General features: G+C 43.6%; 1 protein-coding gene across 1 annotated transcript in view; it reads left to right on the plus strand.

The window, feature by feature from the left end:
• The window catches only part of Rai14 (retinoic acid induced 14), a 139,750-nt gene extending 124,750 nt beyond the window's left edge, over positions 1-15,000 (plus strand). Inside the window, 6 exon segments of the mRNA XM_028895084.2 lie at positions 2,366-2,420; positions 5,057-5,175; positions 7,385-8,920; positions 10,157-10,306; positions 12,429-12,494; positions 13,215-15,000. Of these exon segments, the coding sequence (XP_028750917.1) occupies positions 2,366-2,420; positions 5,057-5,175; positions 7,385-8,920; positions 10,157-10,306; positions 12,429-12,494; positions 13,215-13,292 (2,004 nt within the window). The 3' untranslated portion in view covers positions 13,293-15,000.
• Positions 15,001-22,713: the final 7,713 nt, after the last annotated feature.

The raw sequence follows: 22,713 nt of genomic DNA on the forward strand, positions 1-22,713 counted from the left end.
ACTTCTTACTAACTGTTCTTATATCTTAAATTAGCCCATATCTATTAGTCTATAAGTTGCCACATGGCTCGTGGCTTACTGGTATCTTAACATGGCAGCGTCTGGCAGTGTCTCTTTGCCTCTGCCTTCCTGTTCCCAGCATTCTCCTCTCTGCTTGTCCCACCTATATTTCCTGCCTGGCTACTGGCCAATCAGCATTTTATTTATACAGAGCGATATCCACAGCAATTTTTTTAAAAATTATGTACATGAAATACAGTATCCTGTATTGGATACTAAGATAGAAAAAGAATACCACCAAATGTGGTGGTGTATACACCTGAAGTACCAAGTTAAAGAGACAGAGGCACAAAGATCAAAAGTTCAATGCCAACCCAGTAAATAGAAAGTTCATGCCTAGCCTGAGCTTTGTAAAGTCAGGAGCAATGCATTCCAGCCAGTGATGCCATTGTAACTTTGAAGAGTGAGACAGACTTTAATTTCTAAAAAAAAATGCAAGTCAAAGAAAGACTTTTAAAAATGGCAACTGCTTAGGATGGCTGAAGTTTCAGAAAACTGAGGGTTGCTGAGCATGTATTACAGTAGAACTAGACCTATCATTTTCTACAGGTGGGATTGTAAAATGTTAGATAATTTGTATGTTTGACAATTTTGTTACAAGTTAAATATGTGCCTACTATATGATCCAGCCCTGTGCTTACCCAAGCAAAGACAATATATATCTACACCAAGTCATATTCTTGAATGTCACCACTTTATTCATACTGTCCCTAAGCTGAAAACATTGTAAATGTCGTCAATAATTGCGTGGATAAAGGTGATAATCTGTATGAGAGAACATCACTCGATGATAACTGGAAGGAATGAGCTGCATGCCATGGAAACAGCACCAATAATAGAAAATCATCATGATGAATAGAAAAAGCCAGCCACCAAGATACCCTTACTGAATGGCATCCGATTATAGCAACTTTAGAAAATGCAAAAAGGGAAGTCCTGACTGCCTGGGAATGGAGCGGGCTGAGACTGGATGGGATAGGGAAACATTGGGGATGATTGACAGAAATCTATGATTGTCATAGTACCTCTATTTGTGGATGCGTTACAGTCTCGTGAAGTTGTCAGCTACCATTGGAAGCGGTTTACGACGTGTACCTTAGAAAGCTGAAGAACATACGTATAGTTTTTGATTGAAGGACAGGACAGCCTATCTTTTCTAAAGATAAGCCACTCTGTTAACATGGAGAAAAGTCCCTTGCTAAAAAGGACCTCTCCTATCCACATCTGTAGCTCATCTGGATGAAACAGGGTGATTTCTGGCAAGTTACTGAATGTTTGAAATGAGAGTCTGTTTAAAGTTCTAAGAAGTTTTGTAGGGTATGGACAGATTTTCAGGGACAAACGAAAATTTTAAGGGAATTAACTCTCAACTGAAGACCATGAAAATGTTTATTCCCTTACAAAGTTACCTTTGTCTTCCCTGACAGCTCTTATTTATTATCACATCTTTAAAAATAAAAGATTAATAAATTAAACAAATTACAAATATAAAAAACTCATTCTGTTTAATATACTGAAGTCAGTGTACGACCCAGATAAATACTACTTCTGTTTAACTTTATTATGAAAGTAAACTTTGCTATCTATCTCAGGTCTTAGGACATGGTCCAGAAATGAACTGCTGTTAGTCTGTCGGAGTCCAGCTCTGACCTGTCGAAGGGTTCTTGGGTGGAGGAGAGAGGAATGAGGAAATGATAGATAGACAGATAGAAGGCGACGACAAGAAAGACAGAGACACAGGATGACTTCTGGAGGGCCCTGGGTCAATACCCAGTCTCCTCAAGATTTATTCTCATGTGCTTTTTATACACTGCCCAGGGGAGGGGCAAAAGACCTCCCTCTTTCAAAATCAAAGCACAACATACAGCCAAGTGTAGTCCCTTCAAAACACCTGGTAACCACGTCCATGGCCAAATCATCTCATTATGCAGTCCAGCTGGGTAAAGCAAGCTCAGCTAGATTCTCTGTCCTTGAGTAAGGTCTTACTAGGCAGCCTCTCTGGGACCCCACAAACTGCTACATAAATTATAATTTAAAATGTAACTAGATAAAGTTTCTGAAAAACATTCTGAAACTTTGAATAACATTGCTGATATTTTCAAAATTATACTTTTATAAGTAATTGTGTATGTTATTTGCGTATATTTTAACTGTTTTTCTGTGAGATTTTTCTACCCATTTTATTAGTAAAGTAGCACAAGCTCTTCTTCGCTTCAACTCAAGGAAGGAAGGTGGCTTGATTCTTACGTGTAATGAGCACATTGAGGGGAACTCTTTAAACGTCACTTTGTGTTTCTACACGCAGGCTGAGATCAGCTCTATACAAGAAAACAAGGACAGACTGAGCGACAGCACTACAGGTAAGGTCGGGAAAACTGGTTTTCCTTCCTTTGAGCACCTTTAGTTTCTCACGTGTTTGCACAAAGAGAGCAGAGGCCAGTCACGCACTCTGTGTGAGGCTGTGAGAACCGGCCCGTGCCCAGCCCAGGACCACCAGCAATGCATAGGCTGTGCTCTCTCTGCTGAAAAGGGCCTTCATTTACATGTTAAAGAATTAAGTTTGGATGTAAAAAAAAAAAAAATGCATTTGTCACGATCGATTAGTATTCTCTCCAATTATGAATAGCGTTAGCAGAGTAGGGACAGTGCCACGAGGACTCACAATGTCCTGTCACCTTGCTGTTGTAGACACGTTCCAGTACCATCTGTAGTACCTCCCATAAAAAGTATGGCGGCTATTAGACCTGCTTCGATCTTAATATTTAGTGTGTTACAAGTTATCTTCAGATTACTGTGGTCCGTGTTTGTATCTTACACATGTACACTGTTTTGAGATGCAGTCCATGAGTTTTAGGCTCCCAGCTCCCAGCACCATACTCTGGTGGCATCCAAGCAGCAAGTTACATCACCAAGGGACCATGCTACTACCACCAGCTGACTTTAACACCATGGGCTGCTCTAAGTGAACCCAGACAGAGAGAGTGCCAGTCAATACAATACCGTTCCTGTGCCTTCACCAAGACAGGGGTCAGTCAGTTGTGTCTTTAAAAAAATCTCTCCTGGGACTACAATTCTGAGACTGCTCTGTGCTGTGTAGTAAAACCCTCTCTCAATAAGAAAAAAGAAAAAGAATTCTTTCTAAAGGAGATGCGCATATCTAGACTCACCATGTCTCAAAGAATATAATATCTTTAGAATTATATTTAAATGATTGTATATGATTTCAAAGGTCCCCTTTGCTTCAACATTCAGTTTCTTAGAATATTGTACATTTCATGTATGGGTAGATTTATAGACTTTAGAAATGAAATTTTCCAATTCCTGATAGAAATCAATTAATATAACTGAATAAATGTTACATTGGATACTTTTGTTGTTTTTTTGTTTTTGTTTTTGTTTTTGTTTTTCGAGACAGGGTTTCTCTGTGTAGCTTTGCGCCTTTCCTGAGACTCGCTTTGTAGCCCAGGCTGGCCTTGAACTCACAGAGATCCACCTGGCTCTGCCTCCTGAGTGCTGGGACTAAAGGCGTGCGCCACCACCGCCCAGCCTACATTGGATACTTTTAAAAGCATCTATTTCAGTGGTTCTCACTTGTGGGCCACAACCCCTTTGGGAGTTGAATGACCATCAGAAATAGCAGATATTTACATTATGATTCATAACAGTACAAAAATTATGGTTGTGAAGTAGTAATGAAAATGATTTTTTGGTTGGGGTCACCACACTGTAAGGAACTGTATATTAAAAGTTGGCAGCATTGGGAAGGTTGAAAACCACTAATCTATGTGTCATAGAAGTAATTTAAATATCGGTTGCCTAGCATTGTTCTTATGCTCTCATTCTGCTAATTCATCTCCCAAGAAAATGGACACCCACCAGACTTCCTGTCAAGGGGATTCAAACTGTCACACACTCCTCAGACATCAGACCAGTGCCTTAGCAAACACAAGCTTTTCTGTGAAGGAACACCATGTTTGCATCCATCAAAACTATGATTTCCATCTCTGCCTTAAATGGCTGTGATAAAATGAGAATCATAAACAATGTGCTGTGTGCAGAGTGTGGTCTGTCACCTCTGGCCCCTGGGCAGTGTCCAGGGAGCTGTGGTCAGGAGGTAACACAGCTTGGTCACTAAGCAGCAGCGTCAGGAAGATGTTTCCATCATACAGACTTTATAAAGAGAGCAGTGCATAGTGACGTTCTGAGGCAAGGGTACTCCTTTGTCTGAGTGAGCACTCAGAGTCTCCCTTGTCTGAGTGAGCACTCAGTGTCTCCCTTGTCTCAGTGAGCACTCTGCTCTGTAATCCTTCAAATTTTTTGTTATAAAAACCAGTACATTTAAAAATTGAGATTTACCAACAATGGTAAATGTGGTAGGATTCAGAAGAGATCATTTCATGCTAGATTGGTCAGTGAATCCTTCCTAGGAGAAGCTTGACATGTGTCCCGAAGGATGCATGCGTGGACCTTTGTCGATGAACGTGAGAGATCAAATGTGTGCTGAGAGTATCTACAGAACACTGGAGAAACCTCGAGTCTGAGGAACAGTGGGAGTCTAGGAAAGATCTGTAAGTCATAAACCTGAAGAAGCAGATTTGGGACAGACAGAGAGGTTCTCACCCACCTACGGATAGTTTTTGGAGTGAGAATAATTTAAACACTTGATCCAAAGAAATGACCCATCCTCTGTATGCTTGGAGGGCTGTTCTGGTGTCTCCATGCAGGCCATCCCAATTTTTATATTGCGGCGAAGTGGAGATACAGAGACTGATTAGTGGATGGGAGACGCACCTGGAGATAGGGTCCTTGGAGCGAGTGGAAAGTGTCCAAAGCTGCCAGTTCCCAGTGTTCTGTAGGGGTGCGCTTGCGATTCCACAGGACGGAAACGCTAGCACCTCAAAGCTGCCATCCCTCTGCCCAGCTGGGCAGGAGTTAGAGGGAAAACACTTTCATGTTTAAAAATATTGCTTTGCATTCCTTCCCCACCCCCCTCCAGGTGCTGACAGCTTATTGGATGTAAGCTCTGAAGCTGACCAACAAGATCTTCTTGCCCTATTGCAAGCAAAAGTCGCTTCCCTTACCTTACACAATAAAGAGTTACAAGATAAATTACAGGTTGGTAAATATATCGCCGACACAGGCTATTCTGTCAAGTATTGGTGTGTTCAAGGCTAGTCAAGTATATTTTGTTTTAAATTAGCCACATAAGTTTCTTCTTTTCCTATATAATTAGCTTTAAAACCCTTAATGGTTTCAGATTATTTAACAGTGTTCACTAATTCTATTTCTGGAAATTGCTAAGTTATGTGTAATTGTGTATAGTTTAATAAGTATAGGGACAAGTATAAAATTTAAATATAGACTAGATGTATATATATGATATACACAGGATGTTTATATGGCAGTTTTCAATTTATGAATTTTCTATTTCCATTTTGATGTATATTAAACCCTGCTTTCTTGTTGTTTGACTGTTTTACGTGTTAATATAGTTGGTCACTTTGACCCTGCCATTCCTCTCCCTTCCCCCTCCCTCTCCTGCTGAAACCCTCCTCCCAACCAAATCTCCCTCCTGCTCTGGTGTCTTCTGTGTGTGGACCTTGGGTAGAAGGTTATTTACTGGACCGAGAGCAACTTATCAGTGGTTACACCACCGAAGGAAAAAATGGCACCCCCTCCCCCCCAACAATCCAAAACAGCCCGTAGTCCCTCGGGAAGGGGTGGGGCCTCATGGGCCCTCTCCACCCATAGTGATGGTGAAGGGCCCAGCCTCGTGCGGGTCCTGTGCAGATAATCACAGCTGCAGTGAGTTCCTACTTGTTGTGGCTGTTTCATGGCCAGAAGACATCTTTTCACTGCACTTCTCCCCATCTGGCTCAAGTCTGTCCTCTGCTCCTTCTGAGATGTTCCCTGAGCTTTAGAAGGAGGTGCTACAGATGTCCACTTTGGGATGGACAGTCCGTCCACCGTCACTTACTCCTTGCGCTGTGTCCAGTTATGGATTCTGTATTAACTGTCACCCGCCTGTAATAAGAAGCTTCTCTGATGGAGACTGGGCATGGCACTAACCTGTGACGAATCTCTGTGTATAGACATGAGTATTGAGGCTGTGACCATTTAGCAAGACTAAACAATAGTAGTGGATTCCCTCTACCCCTGGAGCATATGACTTCCTGAGTCATGGGGCTCTTGACCATGTTTACAGACCGAGTATAAGTTTCCTACTGAAAAGTGGGCCTCAAATCCAATTAGAAACGTCATGCCCATGTTGCTCTTGGCAGCACATCTTTCCTGACAGGTCATTATTATACTCACAGAGTTCACCAATGGGTAAGATTGTTGATGACCTTTCTTCCCCATCAGCCTACATAGCACCTTCTGGCTGTGAAGCTAGCCAGTAGGGAGGAAACTTCCACCTCAGCTCCAACTTGGTTTCTTCTTATCCTGTAACCCAAGTATTTTTGGCAACTGAGTCTCACTATCAAGGTCAGGAGCCATGTCAATAACCTGTTTTGCTTTGGGGGCCTTGGACTTCGCTCACCCAGAACTCATAGGGAGATACCCCACACAGAACTCATAGGGAGATATCCCACACAGAACTCATAGGGAGATACCCCACACAGAACTCATAGGGAGATACCCCACACAGAACTCATAGGGAGATACCCCACACAGAACTCATAGGGAGATACCCCACACAGCTGGCTCTGGGATTTTTCTTTAATAACCCATTGCTTCTGGCAGGAGCGTTAGCCGTTCCTAGAGGGTACCTGTATTCAAACTCCTTTATTTTTCAGATTATAATTTTTAATAAGCTTATAAAATAAATAAAAGGTTTCCACGTGACTTTTTCATGTCTCCTGAGTTTTGGCTACACATCCCTCCTTTCCCCTCCTCCTCCCTATCCTCCTCCCTACCTCCTTGTTTAGACCTTTACAAACTGAAATTTTATGCTTAAAATTTTTAATGTATATAATAGTAGCCATTGGTTTAGTAAAATTGATCTCTAATCTTCTTAAGAACCTGATGAAAAATAACTATTCAGTGCCTTGGGCAATTGAAATGATAGGAGAAACAAAGGAAAAATCTGAATTGGAGGTTTTACAGTGTTTTAAAAATACAGAAGTGATCTAATGGAACACAGAATAAGATGCCCTGTAAGTCTGGCTCTGGTGCCCCAGACCATGTGTCTTCATGATCCTGGAGAACACATGGAAAATGATGGCACTGCTCTTCCAGCCCTAAACTTCAGGTTGCCCCTCACATCCCAGATGTGTGCACACCTGGCCCCTCCTTAGTGTTGCATTCCTTGTGTCTTTCCCAGGCCAGATCACCCGAGAAGGCCGAAGCAGACCTAAGCCTTGACTCTTTCCATTCCACTCAGACTGACCTGGCCCCATCCCTGGACAAGTCGAGTGAAGCCCCTTCCTCAGACGCCAAATCATCTCCATCCGTAGAACGTCCTGTGGGGACATCCCCTGTGGACCGCGATGTCAGAATCCAGCAGCTACAAGACACTTTGCTAGACCTGCAGAAGAAACTGGAGAGTTCTGAAGCAGAGAAGAAACAGCTACAGGCTGAACTCCAGTCCCAGAGGACAGACCTGATGTGTGTGAACAGCACAGAGATTTCCGAGAATGGCTCTGACCTCAGTCAGAAACTCAAAGAAACCCAGAGCAAGTATGAGGAGGCCATGAAAGAAGTCCTCAGCGCTCAGAAGCAGATGAAACTGGGTCTCCTCTCCCAGGAGAGTACAGATGGCTGTTCACATCTCCGAGAGGCCGGGGTCGCTAATGTTGACGTAGATATACTGAAGCAGGACCTGCAGAATGCACTGGAAGAGAGTGAAAGGAATAGAGAGAGAGTTAGGGAGTTAGAAACAAAGCTTGTGGAGAAGGAGAAGGCTGGGGCTGCTAAGCCACCTGCAGCAGAAGAATGTGAGGAGATGAAAAGCTCATACTGCTCTGTCATTGAGAATATGAATAAGGAGAAGGCATTTTTGTTTGAGAAATACCAGCAGGCCCAAGAAGAAATCATGAAACTAAAAGACACACTGAAAAGTCAGATGCCGCCGCCGGAAGCCCCTGATGATGCTGGGGATATGAAAGAGGCAATGAACAGGATGATAGATGAACTCAATAAACAGGTGAGCGAACTGTCGCAGCTGTACAAAGAGGCCCAGGCAGAGCTGGAGGATTATAGGAAGAGGAAATCTCTAGAGGATGCAGCTGAGTATATCCACAAAGCCGAACACGAGAGGTTGATGCACGTGACCAACGTGTCCAGGGCAAAAGCTGAAGAAGCACTGTCCGAAATGAAGTCCCAGTATTCCAGAGTATTGAACGAGCTGACTCAGCTCAAACAACTCGTAGACGCTCACAAGGAGAACTCGGTGTCCATCACCGAACATCTGCAAGTGATAACCACGCTGCGGACCACTGCCAAGGAGATGGAAGAGAAAGTGAGCCACCTCAAAGAGCACCTTGCGAGCAAGGAAGCAGAAGTCACAAAGCTGGAGAAGCAACTCCTGGAAGAGAAAGCTGCTATGACGGATGCCATGGTCCCCAAGTCTTCCTATGAAAAGCTCCAGGCATCCTTAGAGAATGAAGTAAACACGCTAGCAACGAAATTAAAGGATTCAGTAAAAGAGAAAGAGAAAGCCCATTCAGAGGTCGCCCAGGTCCGAAGCGAAGTCTCTCAGGTGAAAAGGGAAAAGGAAAACATCCAGACTCTCTTGAAATCCAAAGAGCAGGAAATAACTGAACTTCTGCAGAAACTGCAGCGCGCTCAGGAAGATCTGGAAGGGATGAAAAGATGTTCCGAGACCTCTTCAAAGCTGGAGGAGGATAAAGACGAAAAGGTCGGTGAACGTTCCTTGCTCTTGGGTTTCTGGCACGAAGTCCTAATAAGGCCCTTCAGATTTTCCTCAACTAAACCTTTGTGGAATTGGTTGCTGACAACTTGTGTGAATACTCGAGGCTCTGTGCCTGTCTGTTGCAGTCATAGCACTTGTAGGATTATAAATTGAAGGCTACCCTGAGATGTATAGTAAGACTCTGTCTTTTAAACAAAAAGTATTTGGGATATTTTTTAAAAAGACTAACCTAAAACCCCAACAGTTCATGTGTACTCACACACACCACACACACACACAAATTAGAAATATTAAATCATTAACACACGTTACTAGTGTCTTAGGGTTGCTGTTGCTGTGATTCTTCTCGAAATGCCCTACAGGCTTGCCTGGTCTTATGGAGGTGTTTTCTTAACTGAGGCTCCCTCCTCTTTGATGACTCTAGCTTGTGTCAAGTTGACGTAGACCTAGCCAGCACAGCTAGTATTAGGGATCCAGGACAAGTGTGACCTGTCTCCAGATAGAGAGTGACAAGTGAGGGCAGCCAGCAATTTAGAGATGATTCTGGGTGTGCCACGGAGGATGGAAGGGAGCGAAAAGAATGGAGTTGAGGATCGTTGTGTACCTGAATTCTCTCTGCACCCCCACCGCCTTATGCTCTGAATGGTGTTGGAACCCTGTTTGTTTTTTCACCTGGGGACTGGTGCAGTGACAAGAGAAGTTGTTTTCACTTTAAAGCAAGCTGTCCAGAGGTGTCACTTTGGACGGACTGTCCATCTCAGTGGGAGATGATGGCCATGCTCACAGTGGATGAGACACACAAAGATCTTGAAGAAGCAGTCTAGCAGTTAAGCCTCTGAGTATTTGACTTTGAGCTAACGTTCTCTGTGACACAAGACAAATGTGACAAATCTGTATTTGATCAAATAATGTGTTTAATGTTTACTGCACCCCTTCTAACGTAAGAAAAAAAGAACATTGACATCGTAGCTTTCCTTAAAAGCTACATGCACTTAAAACACAATAGGCCTAATCTGAATGGCACAAAAGCCAAGGTCTTAACTGGTTTGTCTGAATTTGTTGTGCTTTATTTTATGGATTTCCTTTAAGAAATAAAAAAAAAAAAGGAATTGGACCAGAGAGTCAAAGAAATGACTAATGTTGGAGGCCTAGAAATATCCAGAATGTTGCTTCTGTAGACAGACTACTCAGCCTACGGGTTGACTTTTTCTTTCTCACTAGATAAATGAGATGTCGAAGGAAGTCATGAAACTGAAGGAGGCCCTCAACAGCCTCTCGCAGCTCTCCTACTCCACAAGCTCATCCAAGAGGCAGACCCAGCAGCTGGAAGTGCTGCAGCAGCAGGTCAAACAGCTGCAGAACCAGCTGACGGTGAGTGGGCTTCCGTTCTCGGCCTGCGGTGGGCTGGGGGGGGGGGAGCAAGTGGCGTACCAACTTAGCTGGCCATGACCAAAAGATGCTCCAGTGAGGAATGGATTCAGGACTTGTTGGTGAGAGTGAGTGAGGGAAACGCTGGGAAGACGCTCTAGGAGTCGGTGCAATGAGATGGGTAGATGTATCTATCCCTGGGCAGGGAAAATCACGACAGCGAGAGGATGCTCATAGTCCCTCATCCACTACTTTGTCACTCTCCTCTTTCTGGGATGGTCACCCCTCAGCTATGGCAGTGCTGAGAGCATCTCGTTGTTAGGGAGTCGGGATCAGGTAGTTGTGTATCTACAGAGTTCAAGTTGCTTCTTGCTTTTTCTGCTTGTTTTACTACCCAGGAAGACCCACTTGATTTTTGTTTCCCTTGGCTATTCCAACAAACTCCAAACTTGTTTTTTGACAACGTCGTTCTAGAGATCAGAACGCTGAAAATCAGTTGCACTGGACTACCATCACAGCATGGCAGGGCTGCTCCTTCATGAGACTAAATGGAGCATCCATCTCCTTGGCTGCCAGCTTCTAGATGCCCCCTGCCTTCTAGGGCTCATATAATACCTGGTCCACCTTTAGGGTACATCACCTCATCTTCTGCTTTTATTCTGTTACCTCCTCTTTTCCACCTCTGACTTCCTTACTACTCTTTTAGGAGACCTGTGGTTCCATTTGAAGGCTACTCAGATTATCCGTAGTAATCCTCCCTCTCCATCTCTTGAGTCCTTAATGGCATCTGCAAGATTTGCCGTTTACAGACGTGTCATTTAGGTGGCCCTTTGAACCCTGGCAACAGCCTTTCCAAAGGCATGGTGCGATGGGATCTGGATTGCAGCAGACTGCTGGTGCAGATAGGTGTCCAGTGGGGCTGGAACGTCCCATCTAGAGGAGTGTGGTGAGAGGAGGGTGCTTTCTGCTAAGATCCAGAGGTGGGAATGACAGAGACAGACTAGGAGCGTGCAAATGAGTAGACACGTTATGAAGCTGATGAGGATGTGAGTGAGAGGCTGGGGTGTTGGCTGGATCCTTCACTCGGATATTAAAGACAACCAAATGCTGACAGAAATAGGGATGGAAGGGAAGCTTGTGAAGGAGGACATGGAGCCGGATGTGGTGGCGCACACTTGTAAATCCTGGCACTCAGGAGGCTCAGGCAAGAGAATCACCGTGAAGTTGAAGCCAGCCTGGGATGCATAGTGAGTCCCAGGCTAGCCTGAGCTACACGGGATGACTGTCTCAGACCAGCCTTGTGGCATGAACATCAGCTCCTCGGAGTTGGCCCAAGGAAAGCTAGCTCAGATTCTGGCCCTGGTGGTGAGGGGAGGAAGGGTATTGATAAACATTTGTAGGTTTTTAGGTGATCCATATTTTATGGTTTTCATTTTCATAATAAAGAGAAAGGACTCATTCTCTTAGAACATGGGGAGTTGGGAGGAGATGTAGTTCTAACAAGGAGCAGTGAGTGTAGCAGCCGCTGTAGTGAAGAACATTGACACTGTTCCTTGTTTGTGTTCTTGGGACAGATTACTAAATAGCTGAACTCCTTGGGGGCTACACAGCATTATCTGTAGACAGTAACACCTTTAAAAATGAATAGATTTTATTTTCACCTAAGTGAACAAACATTTCGTAATTATAAAGTTGCAAATTAAACAAAAATAACTTAAAATCTTTTTAAAAAACTCTTTTAAAACTCTTAATATGAAGTTTACCCATAACTCAACTCTGAAATAATTTCATTTTGCCTTTCATCTATTTTTTTTTTTACAACATTCACTTATAGTGACTATCTTTTATGCATGTATGTATGTATGTGTGGTTTTTAAATTGGGATTGTAATAAGTACTTTGCCCACAACTATTCTTCTAGCTTTGACATATCAAGATAACTAGAATAGTGACAAGTATTTAAAAACACATCTAGAAGTATTTAGAAACACATCTAGAAGCTTCCTGTGCTAACATATAGAAGCAGATGTGCAGCACCTGAGTGACAGCTTTTCGTACTTAATATTCTCTTCTTTAAAGACGCCCCCCGCCAAGCTCGTTAATAATGTCATATTGTCTCTTTCTAGGAATGTAAGAAACAACACCAGGAGGTCATATCGGTTTACAGAATGCATCTTCTATATGCTGTTCAGGTATGATAACACCAGTGACATCCCAAAGAAATGTGTCAGCCTGGCCAAGCAGTGCCACACACCTGTCATCCAGAGACTTAGAGGTAGAGGTAGGAGGACCAAGAGTTCACTGACATCCTTTGCTACATAGTGAGTTTGAGACCAGCCTGGTTCCCATGCAACCCTGTCTCAAATAAAACTAATAAGAAATGGACAGCAGGTGTTGCCCAGAGTGCCACCATTGGGCTAACAGAATGGACTGGAATTAGAGGAGTCTCCTTTCTGCGAAACCTCAAATGCCCTTTGCATGTGCCAAGCCTGTGCCTTGCCTACTGGTGGTAGATTCATTACTTATTGAGAAGGAATATCACTATGAAAGATGTATCTGCTTTTCCCTATCAAGAAGATGCAGGCATTATTTAATAGGGATGCCAATATCTTCAGATGGCCCTCAACACTGCCTTGTCCTTGTGCTTTGTGACTAGCTGGGCTCATACAGCTAAGACCCCAGTTACCCTTTGCTGAGGATTTTGGTAGACGTAGTCATCCCCCATAGGAAAACCAGGGAACTCTCTTTGACTCCACTTATCATGGAAATGTGAGAGTTGATAGCGCTGACATTCTTCTGAACACTGAGGGGAGTAAGCAGAAGGCTGAGTCTCAGCCATCTCACTCCCCAGGGGAGAAGGTGCCACGATGTAGATGAAGTTCTCATGCATATCTTCTGTGTGGATTTTCTAGGGCCAAATGGATGAGGATGTCCAGAGAGTCCTGAAGCAGATACTCACCATGTGTAAAAACCAGTCCCAGAAGAAGTAAAACGGAGTCCTTGGCGGGACACTGCCCCTAGTGGCCAGTTTTTGTGTTAGACCTGGAGTTGTCGCCGACCACTGCCATTGTTTTTATCCATGGTGTGCACTGTGACCCAGCATAGCTTCTTTTCCAGAGGTTTCTGGGGACTAGTCCCAGACGAAGATACCCTCCTCAGAACTGCGTAGGTTCCTCAGACCAGCGGAGGTGAAGGTCCCCGCCACCTCCTCAGCTATGCCCCAAAGTCTGGTCCCTGAGCATCGGAGCTGCTTCCCTGAGTGATCTGCTGAGGCCTCCTGCAGTGAATAGTCCTGGATCTCTGCCTTGGGGCTGTGCCATTCAGCGTGGGGCAGCATTTTTGCCCTCCATTCCCCAAACATGATTTAATTGCTAACCAAATTAGAATAACATTAGAAGTGAGTGTTTAAGATCCTTTATCCTGCGGATTTAAAAACTCAAATTCCATCTTTTCCCTCCAGCTGCCTTACGTTTCCTTGCCCTCCTTAAAGGTCTCAGTTTGCTGAGTACTGTTAACTGCAATATAAAGTTTTAATCCAAGGGTGAACTTCCTTAAAGGTTTTGAAGTAAATCAACACACTGCAAATTTTCTATGCAAACTTGCCTCCTGCTGTTATCCACGAAGCTCAGGAAATCCAAATATTTGTATTTCAACAAAGGACAGTAAACTATGTGTTTACAGCCAAAAGAAATGCCTCATGGTTTTTAACCTCAATTTTTTTAAAAGTGTTTTTTTTTTCTGTATATTTTTATTGGCTTTCAAAGATGTTTTCATAGCTAAAACCCTAAGTGAGATTAGATTAGATTAACAATATTTTAGATAACCATGCTTAAGACTTCTTAAAATGTAACTTTTTCCTCAAAACTTTTCAGCTATAGCAGAGGTTAGTTATATATTCCAAACTCAATTTGAGCTACCACCAGCACCCCAAGAATTTTCTGTAGTCTACTTCTGAACACAGTAAGTCCTTCTTTTGCCAGTTGAATAACTGGATACACCCAAAACTCTATCACCCATAAGTGATTCCTGGAAGGACTGTTAGTGGCAATCAGTTTCTCCATGTTGAAAGGAAATGTCCAATGTGGTAACATGGTGCATAGCAAAAGTCTTGGGGAGGGGGATATATGTCTGTTGACTTTCAGGTTAAAAAAATGTTTGAGTTGCTTGCAGCTTCTCTTATGGCCCCCTGATCATGAGGGAGATGAGTGGAATACAGAACTTTTAGTACATGACCGAACGTGGAGGCCCAACTCTGACAGGTTCGGTGGACTCCAGGGCCGCCTGGGCTCTGCGGGCGCTTCGCTAAACTACCTGTGTTCATCTGTATTAGGTAAAGACCAGTGCCAGCAGAACAAAAGTGGCTTTAGGTTGGTGGCATTCCTTTTCTTAAGTTGTCTGATTACAGTTAAGCATTTCTCAAAATGCTCCAAAGAAATGTGAAAGCATTTGTCTCAGAACTTAAGAAATTACAGAACCACCCGCCCGCGTGCCCCCACAGAAATGCTGCAGAATGTAAAACTTGAGACATTTTCTAGGATGCCTGACAAAGTGTAGCCTCTTTCTTGTTTCAGGATGCATATTTATTACAAGTATTCTGGTTAAATATTGAAAAGATATATGCTGTAGTTTAGCATTTTTATCTTTGTAATTTACAGAAACTATTGCAGAAAATAAACTTGGTTCATTTTGCATCCCTTTTGCTGATGTGTGGTGTGTTTGTGAGCAGATCTGTGGCTTCAGTTGACTCCTCCATCCTTGGCCAATGGGAGCTGTCCCCACCATATCACATAAGAATACATCATCCTACCCACAGGCTCTTGGGTTCAGCCTGAGCTCTTCCACTGAGGCCAGGTTGGGCATTTTATGTCATATTTCTTTAATTCAAAAGTACCTGTCATTTGAACCACAAGCTTTCTGGTTAGAAACCTATACTGGATTTTCCCCCTTCTTCTGTCTTCTTTAATTTAAAAAAAGTAAATACATATTCCTATTCTATTAATAAGGATAATTCAATCCTGGGGGATGGGGAGCTCTCCTGGGGCTCAGGGGGTGGAGGCAGGAAGATCAGGGGTACAAATGAATGCTATCCTGAGTTACATAGTGAGAGATTCTGTCTCTAAAAGAAAACACGCAAACACAAGACCCTCTTGTGGGACCAAGACTTACATTATAAGATATCGAATGGGAACTAATTGGGTGCACTTGCTTAAGTAGTGGCATTATTTACCATAATATCACCACCATTTCGTCCACTCATAGCTGGAGCCTCCCATCTCTCCGTCATCTGTTTTTTTAGTGCCTTATACATTGAAACCTGATTTCAAGAGAAGCCTGTGTGTGGTACTCAGTTTACTTACTTGAACCTTTAATGTTTCCCTCCTCCATTACCACCATCACCCCCAAAAAGAAAAAAAGAAATAAAATGTAAAGGGAAAGGGGTTATTTCTATTTTAAATCAAGTGCATGTTCCCCAAGGAAACAGTTGACATCCCTGGAGCCCATGCACCAACCCAGAGGATGACTTCATGGGGACAGATTACTGGACGGGATACGTCCCTCCGTGGTTAGATGTCAGGCTAGAACTAGGATGAATTAAGTAAACTGAAAACAGACCTTTCCCTTCGTGCCCCCAGCCCTTAGCTACCTCTCCAGAAAGCACAGCTATTAAATGGGTCACCTGAGACAACAGTCTTATGTAGGAATGCATTGTAATGTGGAGACTCTTTTTAACTGCAGGACAGTGTCTCATAGCGCTTCAATTTAGTTAACTTGTTCCTTGGTGGTGAGTCTTTCATCTGTAAATACTTTGTGGCTAAAAACATGGTGTAGCCTGGGTGGTGGTGGTGTGGTGGTGGCGGCAGTGGCGGCGCGGACGCCTTTAATCCCAGCACTCTGGAGGCAGAGCCAGGCGGATCTTTTTGAGTTGAGGCCAGCCTGGGCTACAGAGCGAGATCCAGGAAAGGCGCAAAGCTACACAGAGAAACCCTGTCTCGAAAATTCAAAAAAAAAAAAAAAAAAAAAAAAAGGTGTAACAGCTAAGCTATGTATAAATGCATTCATAAGTGAGGACTTTTCAGGTAATTTTTAAATTGACCATTTTTACGCTACCCTCCCATCACAATTCAGCCAATATGGAGAATAAAGTATTGTTGACATCATCATATTAGTGAGAAAGAATAGTCTTGTCTTTCACAGTAGATGAATCATAGCACATTTGTTGTTATATAAACTTTGTTAAGACAGGCTCCAGAGCCCTCAATAACTAAACCCACTCATCCTAAGATAAACACACGATACATTGTTGGGGAGAATGTGCCCAAAACATGTTGAAGCACAGCGTTTTGCATTGTGACAACTCTGGAATGCTGGGTGCTGACAGCAGCAGAAACACTGTCCAACAGTGATGGAGGTGATACTTTCTGAGCAGAATTACAAAGCAGACTATGTACAAGCCAAAGAGCTGGAATGGAAAGGGCAGTGGACTGGAGAAGCAGGAGATTGCTGCCCAGCAGCTCAGGGCTGAGAACTATTGAGCATTATGGGAGGACATGGAAGACTGGAGGGAAAAAAGAAAAGAAGAACAAGATGAGCTCTTACAATGGTCACCACAAATGGTCTTTGAAAACAGCTAAGGAATATGGGTTCCAGCCTATGGAAGACTTCCACAAGGACTTACGTCCCAAGAGATGGGTGTGAGTAGGAATGAAGAGAGATTCCTTCACTTTTACTATAAGCCAGGCCCTTAAAGAGGCAGAAAATGCAGTGAAGAAGTTACTGTGTTCTTATGTTGCACCGGATGTGTGGGGAAGAGTAAAGAGCAGGCCACAGCCAGAAATGAACAGCTAGAAAAGGTGGGTAGTAAGGGCTCCCTACGTGTTACCTCTACAAGTTTTGGAAGCTGTGCCTTTAAGTCAAACACTCTGGTAGGCAGAGTAAGTTTTCTCTTCTCAAGAGGTCTATTTCAACAAGCAAACTTTGGAACGTGTGCTGGTTTGAAAGAAAATGGCCCCCATTGGGAGTGGCACTATTAGGAGGTGTGGCTTTATTGGAGAGGTGTGGCCTTGTTGGAGGAGTGTGTTACTGTGGGGGTGGGCTTTGCGGACTCCTATGCTCAAGCTATGCCAAGTGAAACAGTTCACTTCCTGTTGCCTGCAGATCAAGATGTAGAACTGTCAGCTACCTCTTCAGCTCCATGCCTGCCTGCATGCTGCCTTTCTACCTGCCATGATGATAATAGACGGAACTTTGGAAACTATAAGCCAGCCCCCAATTAAATGTTTTCCTTTATAAGAGTTGCTGTGGTCATAGTGTCTCTTCACAGCAATAGAAATCCTAACTAAAGACAGAACCTATATGAATAAGTTGTTATATACAGGGAAAGGGATAATTCAAATTGCTGATCAGTTGACCTTAAAATTGTCCTGGATGATCATTAGGATGGGCCTGCTCTAACACCAGAACTTCTAGAAGTATTTTGATTGCATTTATTTATTCGTGTTTGAGTATGTGTACGTATACGTGTGAGCATATGTGCCACAGGGCAACATGTGGAAGTCAGTGCACAATTTGTGTTCTCTGGATTCTGGTCTCTCCTTTGATCATGCTGGTCCTTCGAACTGAACTCATGTTGTTGGGCTTGGCAGCAAGCACCTTTACCCTGTGAGCTACATCATGCCAGCTCAACAGGCATCCTTTAGAGTGGAGGAAAGAGCAGGAATTAAGGGGAACGTTGAGCACACTTCCTCCATGGCTTTGAAAGCAGGAGGAAGGAAGAAATCGCTGAGCAGGCTGTCTTCTGGGTATTGTTGCCCAGGAACACAAATTTTTGTCTCTTCAAATTTTAAGCCGGTTAGCTTGTTACAGAAACTATAGGAAACTGGTAAGTCCTTATACATGACTGCATATATTAAATATTCTTGATAACGTCCTGCCCACACGGTTCATCTAACTGGCCCTGTCACTCTGTAGGCACTGAGGAGTCACCAGGCAGGTGGAAGGACTGCCCAGAAGGCCTTGTTGCCCTGTTACTGTCCTCATTCAGTTTCTGTCTCTAGTTGCTTTGGATTGCTGTTTGCTGTTGCTTGGTCTCGTGAAGCCAGCTCTGCTTCAGAATCCTTACACTAATGTTGTTTGCTGTTCGTGTGTGAAGTGGTTTGAATGAGAAATGTTTCTTCCTAGGCTCAGGTATTTGAACACTTTCTCTCCAGCTGGCCCTGTTTGGGGAGGTTGTGAAGCCTTGAAGGACACGAAGCCTTGCTGGAGCAAGTCCATCACTCCCAGTGTTTATAGCCTCTGCTCACTTCAGTTTTCTGTTTTCCTGGCAAAAATGCGATCAGCTAGCTTCCTGTTTCTGCCACCTGCTGCCATTACCATCCCCATCACTGTGGACTCTAATCCTCTGGAGCTGTAAGCCAAAGTCAACTCTTCCATTAGTTACTTTTTTTTGTCACAACTACAAAAAGTAACTAAAACAACATACGAGAATATTCTATTCACGTTAATTTGCTCATTTCTTGGAGGTCTGTTTAGATACGATCTTGTCAGAGAAGCCCTGTTCTAGTACACTATACAAGATAGAATCACCCTTGCACAATAGGTTCCTCACCTGCCTTCGGTCCTTTCTGTCACTTGCCTGTGAAATGATTTAGTCAGCTGAGTGAATGCTTGAGGGAGCCTTCCAACCCTGTCTGCGCTCTAGAAGGGGGCTTAGTCTTTTTACAAGAGGCCTTTTCACCAGTAATTCATAGAACGTTGCTTTGTACTACCTAAATTATGTGACTTCTTTCCTAATTTTCAAAAACACTATTATCCATAGCAACCATACTTTTTTTTTTTTTTTGTGGTTTCCTGAGTTCCAGGAAAATAAATATTTGATATTCAGCTTTGCTTCCAGTTATGGTCTCAACCCTAAGTTTCTCCCCAAGGCCTCATTTATTAAAGGCTTGATATCTAGCTGATGGCAATACTTGGAGGTGGTTGCAGCCTCAGGCAATAGGGTCTAGTTGGTGGAAGTGGGTCCTTTGGAGCATGCTCTTCAAGATATACTAGGATTCATATTCGATCTCATTTTCCCTCCCTCTTTCCCTCCCCTTCTCCTCTTCTCCTATCTCTCTACTTATTGCCACAGGGAAACATTTCACCTGCCAAATATTCCATGCCATGAGGTTCTGCTTTGCCATAGACCCCAAAACAACTAGGCCAAGGAAACATGAACTGAACCAAATCGTTCGAGCTTATTTTCTCAGTTATTTTGTCACAAAAACAGAATACGGACTTGTAACACGAATCTTAAAAGGCATTATTAATAAAAACAAACCTGGAGCCAGGTACTGGGGTGAATGCTGGAAGATCAGAGAGGCAGAACAAGCCACAGCTACCTCACCTCGACAGTTCATTTTTGTGGGGTCCTGTCATCCTTTTGAAGATTTCAAAGCTGCTGTTAGGCATGGTCATAGTTCCCTTTAGAATTTTTTTTTTTTTTTTTTTTTTTTTTTTTTTTTTTTTTTTTTGCCTCCTCTGTGGTTTGGAGCAATTACAGTCTGATAAATGTCTGTCTCTCAGAACCATGAACATTCTTCCCTAGAAGAGAAAATCTTCACAGCAATTCCTCCTCACCATTTGTCTTGCCAAACTTTTCCAAACTGACCTTTGCTGATGCTTTCTTGTAACATGATGGCCCTGGCAATTCTTCTCTGAACCGGCAGCAGTAAACCCTTCGCCCCAGGTAGCAGCATCACCGCAGTCACCAACACGATGAGAAGCAGCCAGCAACTTGGAGCAGCAGCCACTGCCTCCATGGTCCCACTGCCACCGTTTGTGGTTGGGCCCTGGCCGAAGCTTCTCCTTAGCAAGCCTCCTAGGCCAGCCTCAAACTTGGGATCCTCCTGCCTCTGCCTCCTTCAGTAAATCTTTCAGACCTGCACCACCACAACCGGCCGAGTGTAGCTTGGGCCTGAGCTGGGGCCTGCAGGGCTACAGGCAAGTAGCTTTTTCTTGAATTTGTACCACAAACGTTGGGCGCCTGATGTAGCAGGAATCTTAAAAGTTCTTATTAATAAAATCAAACCTGTTGCCAGTTATTGGGGTGAATGCTGGAAGATCAGAGAAGCAGAGCAAACCACAGCCACCTCACCTTGCCAATTCCTCAGCTGATCCTGTTTCCTCAGACTGGAAGCTTCTGTGTCCTCATCCAAATGAATCTCAGTTGAACTGCTGCTCAAAAGCCTAAAAAGCTTAACCAGCTCTAGTTCCTGGTCCTCATGCCTTAAATACCTTTCTGCTTCCTGCCATCACTTCCTGGGATTAAAGGCATGTGTCACCATGCCTGGCTGTTTCCAGTGTGGCTTTGAACTCACAGAAATCCAGACAGATCTCTGTCTTTGGAATACTAGGATTAAAGGCATATGCTACCACCACCTAACCTCTGTGTTTAATATTGTGGCTATTCTGTTCTCTGACCCCAGATAAGTTTATTAGGGTGCACTATATTTTGGGGAACACAATATCACCACACGGACTGACACATTCTGTCAGTGCTTCAAATAACAGGCGTCTGGTACATACATGCACATTCATTAGATATGTCTGTTGAGGCAGCTGGATGGATCCATAGCAAACCAAGGTGCTAATAAGGTAAGGTTAGTGCTGTGATGAGATTGTGGGGCAGGATAAATGTGGAAGCTCAGAGTGAACTAAGGGGTGGTGCTTTGACTAAGAACGGCCCCCATGGGCTCATAGATTTGAATGCTTGGCTAGCAGGGAGTGGTACTATTTGAAAGGATTAAGAAGTGTGCCTTATTGGAGGAAGTGTTGGTGGGTTTTGAGGTTTTAAGAGCCCAAGCCAGGCCCGGTTTCTCCTTTCCTGCTCCTGAGGATCCAGATGTAGAACCCTCAGCTACTTCTCCAGCACCGTGTCTGCACTCATGCTGCCATGCTCCCCGCCACGGTAACAATGGACTAAACCCCTGAAAGTGTAAGCAAGCCTCAATGCAACGCTTCCCTTCTTAAGAGTTGCCGAGGTCATGGTGTCTCTTCACAGCAATGGAGCACTGACCAAGACAGAAGACATCAGGACTAACGGTTCGCTTTTTGCTGCTGTGATAAGCAACATAACCAAAAGCATCTTGGGGAGGAAAGGGTTTTTTCATCTGACAGCAAAGAGTCCGTCACTGGGAAGTCATGGCAGGAGCTCAACCAGGGCAGGAAACGGACACAGAAACCGTGGAGGGATGTTGCTTATTGGCTTGCTCCCAAGCTCGTGTCCAGCTACATTTCTTATGTGGCCCAGGCCCATCTGCCCAGGGATGGTACCACCCACACTCGGTTAGGCCCTCGCACATCAATTAGAAAGTGCTCCACGAGCCAATCTGATGGAGACAATCCTTGGATGGAAACTTCTTGACATAACTGGGCAGTGTCGGGCTGACAGCTGAATCTAACTAGGAGAACATCTAATTCTGTCCAGAAAGGAAGAAAAAAAAAAATACTTCCAAAACTTCCAAAAATACTTGTTTGGATTTTCTTGTTCTTATATTTCATAGTTCCTAGGATTGGAATCCTTTGAAGGTAATCACATTAGATTTGGGTCATAAAAGCTCAAAGAGCTCTCTCTATACACTTTCTTTTCTCTACAAAGTCTCTACACATGCTTTCGCTCTAGCTTTCTTTCTTTTTCCTTTCATTATTGGAGACAAGGTCTTACAATGGCTAATGTGATACTTGCTGCATAGCCCAAGCTGTCCTCAAATTTTGCTTCAATCCTGCTTCTCCCTTTGAAGTTCTGAGAGTGTTGGTGTCCACCTTGGGACTAAGGGAGAGATCGTGAGTGGGCATACAAGACCTAACTATGGAGACTAACAACATTCCAGAGTTAGCAAAGAAATCTAAGTCGCACATTATTACTAAAATTCACTTTGGAGGGGCAGGGTTAAGATGGCATGGGAAGAAAAAGTATCAGAGATTTGGAACGTTGAGGCTGAAAGGTTGTCTGAGTTTGCCTTATAACTTTACAGATAAGAGCAGCTTGCTTTCCGCTCAGGGCTAATTAAATGGAGGTAGAATCAGTGTCAGCTTTAGGAAGGGGAATTCGGTGTCAATTCTGCTACCACACTAACATGATTGGGCACCATCAAAGGCTTAGCAACAATTTTAGTATCGTAAAAACACTAAAAAAATCCGATTTGATGGTGCCCAACTTTATTAAGGGAAATAAGTATTAGATTCTTTCTTTTAATCCCCATAAATGTCAAATATCAGCCATGGGGCCACAAAAAAAAATCCTCACAGAATTCTAGAACCAGAGAAACTTTAGAGAGCAAGGGGGTACATAGACATTTATAGTGTAGTCAAGAAAACTGATACCCACACCAAGCCAGAGTCAAAACTGCAACCCTGACATCTTGAAACCAAGTT

Source organism: Peromyscus leucopus, chromosome 11 (assembly GCF_004664715.2).
Source record: "Peromyscus leucopus breed LL Stock chromosome 11, UCI_PerLeu_2.1, whole genome shotgun sequence".
Lineage (NCBI taxonomy): Eukaryota > Metazoa > Chordata > Mammalia > Rodentia > Cricetidae > Peromyscus > Peromyscus leucopus.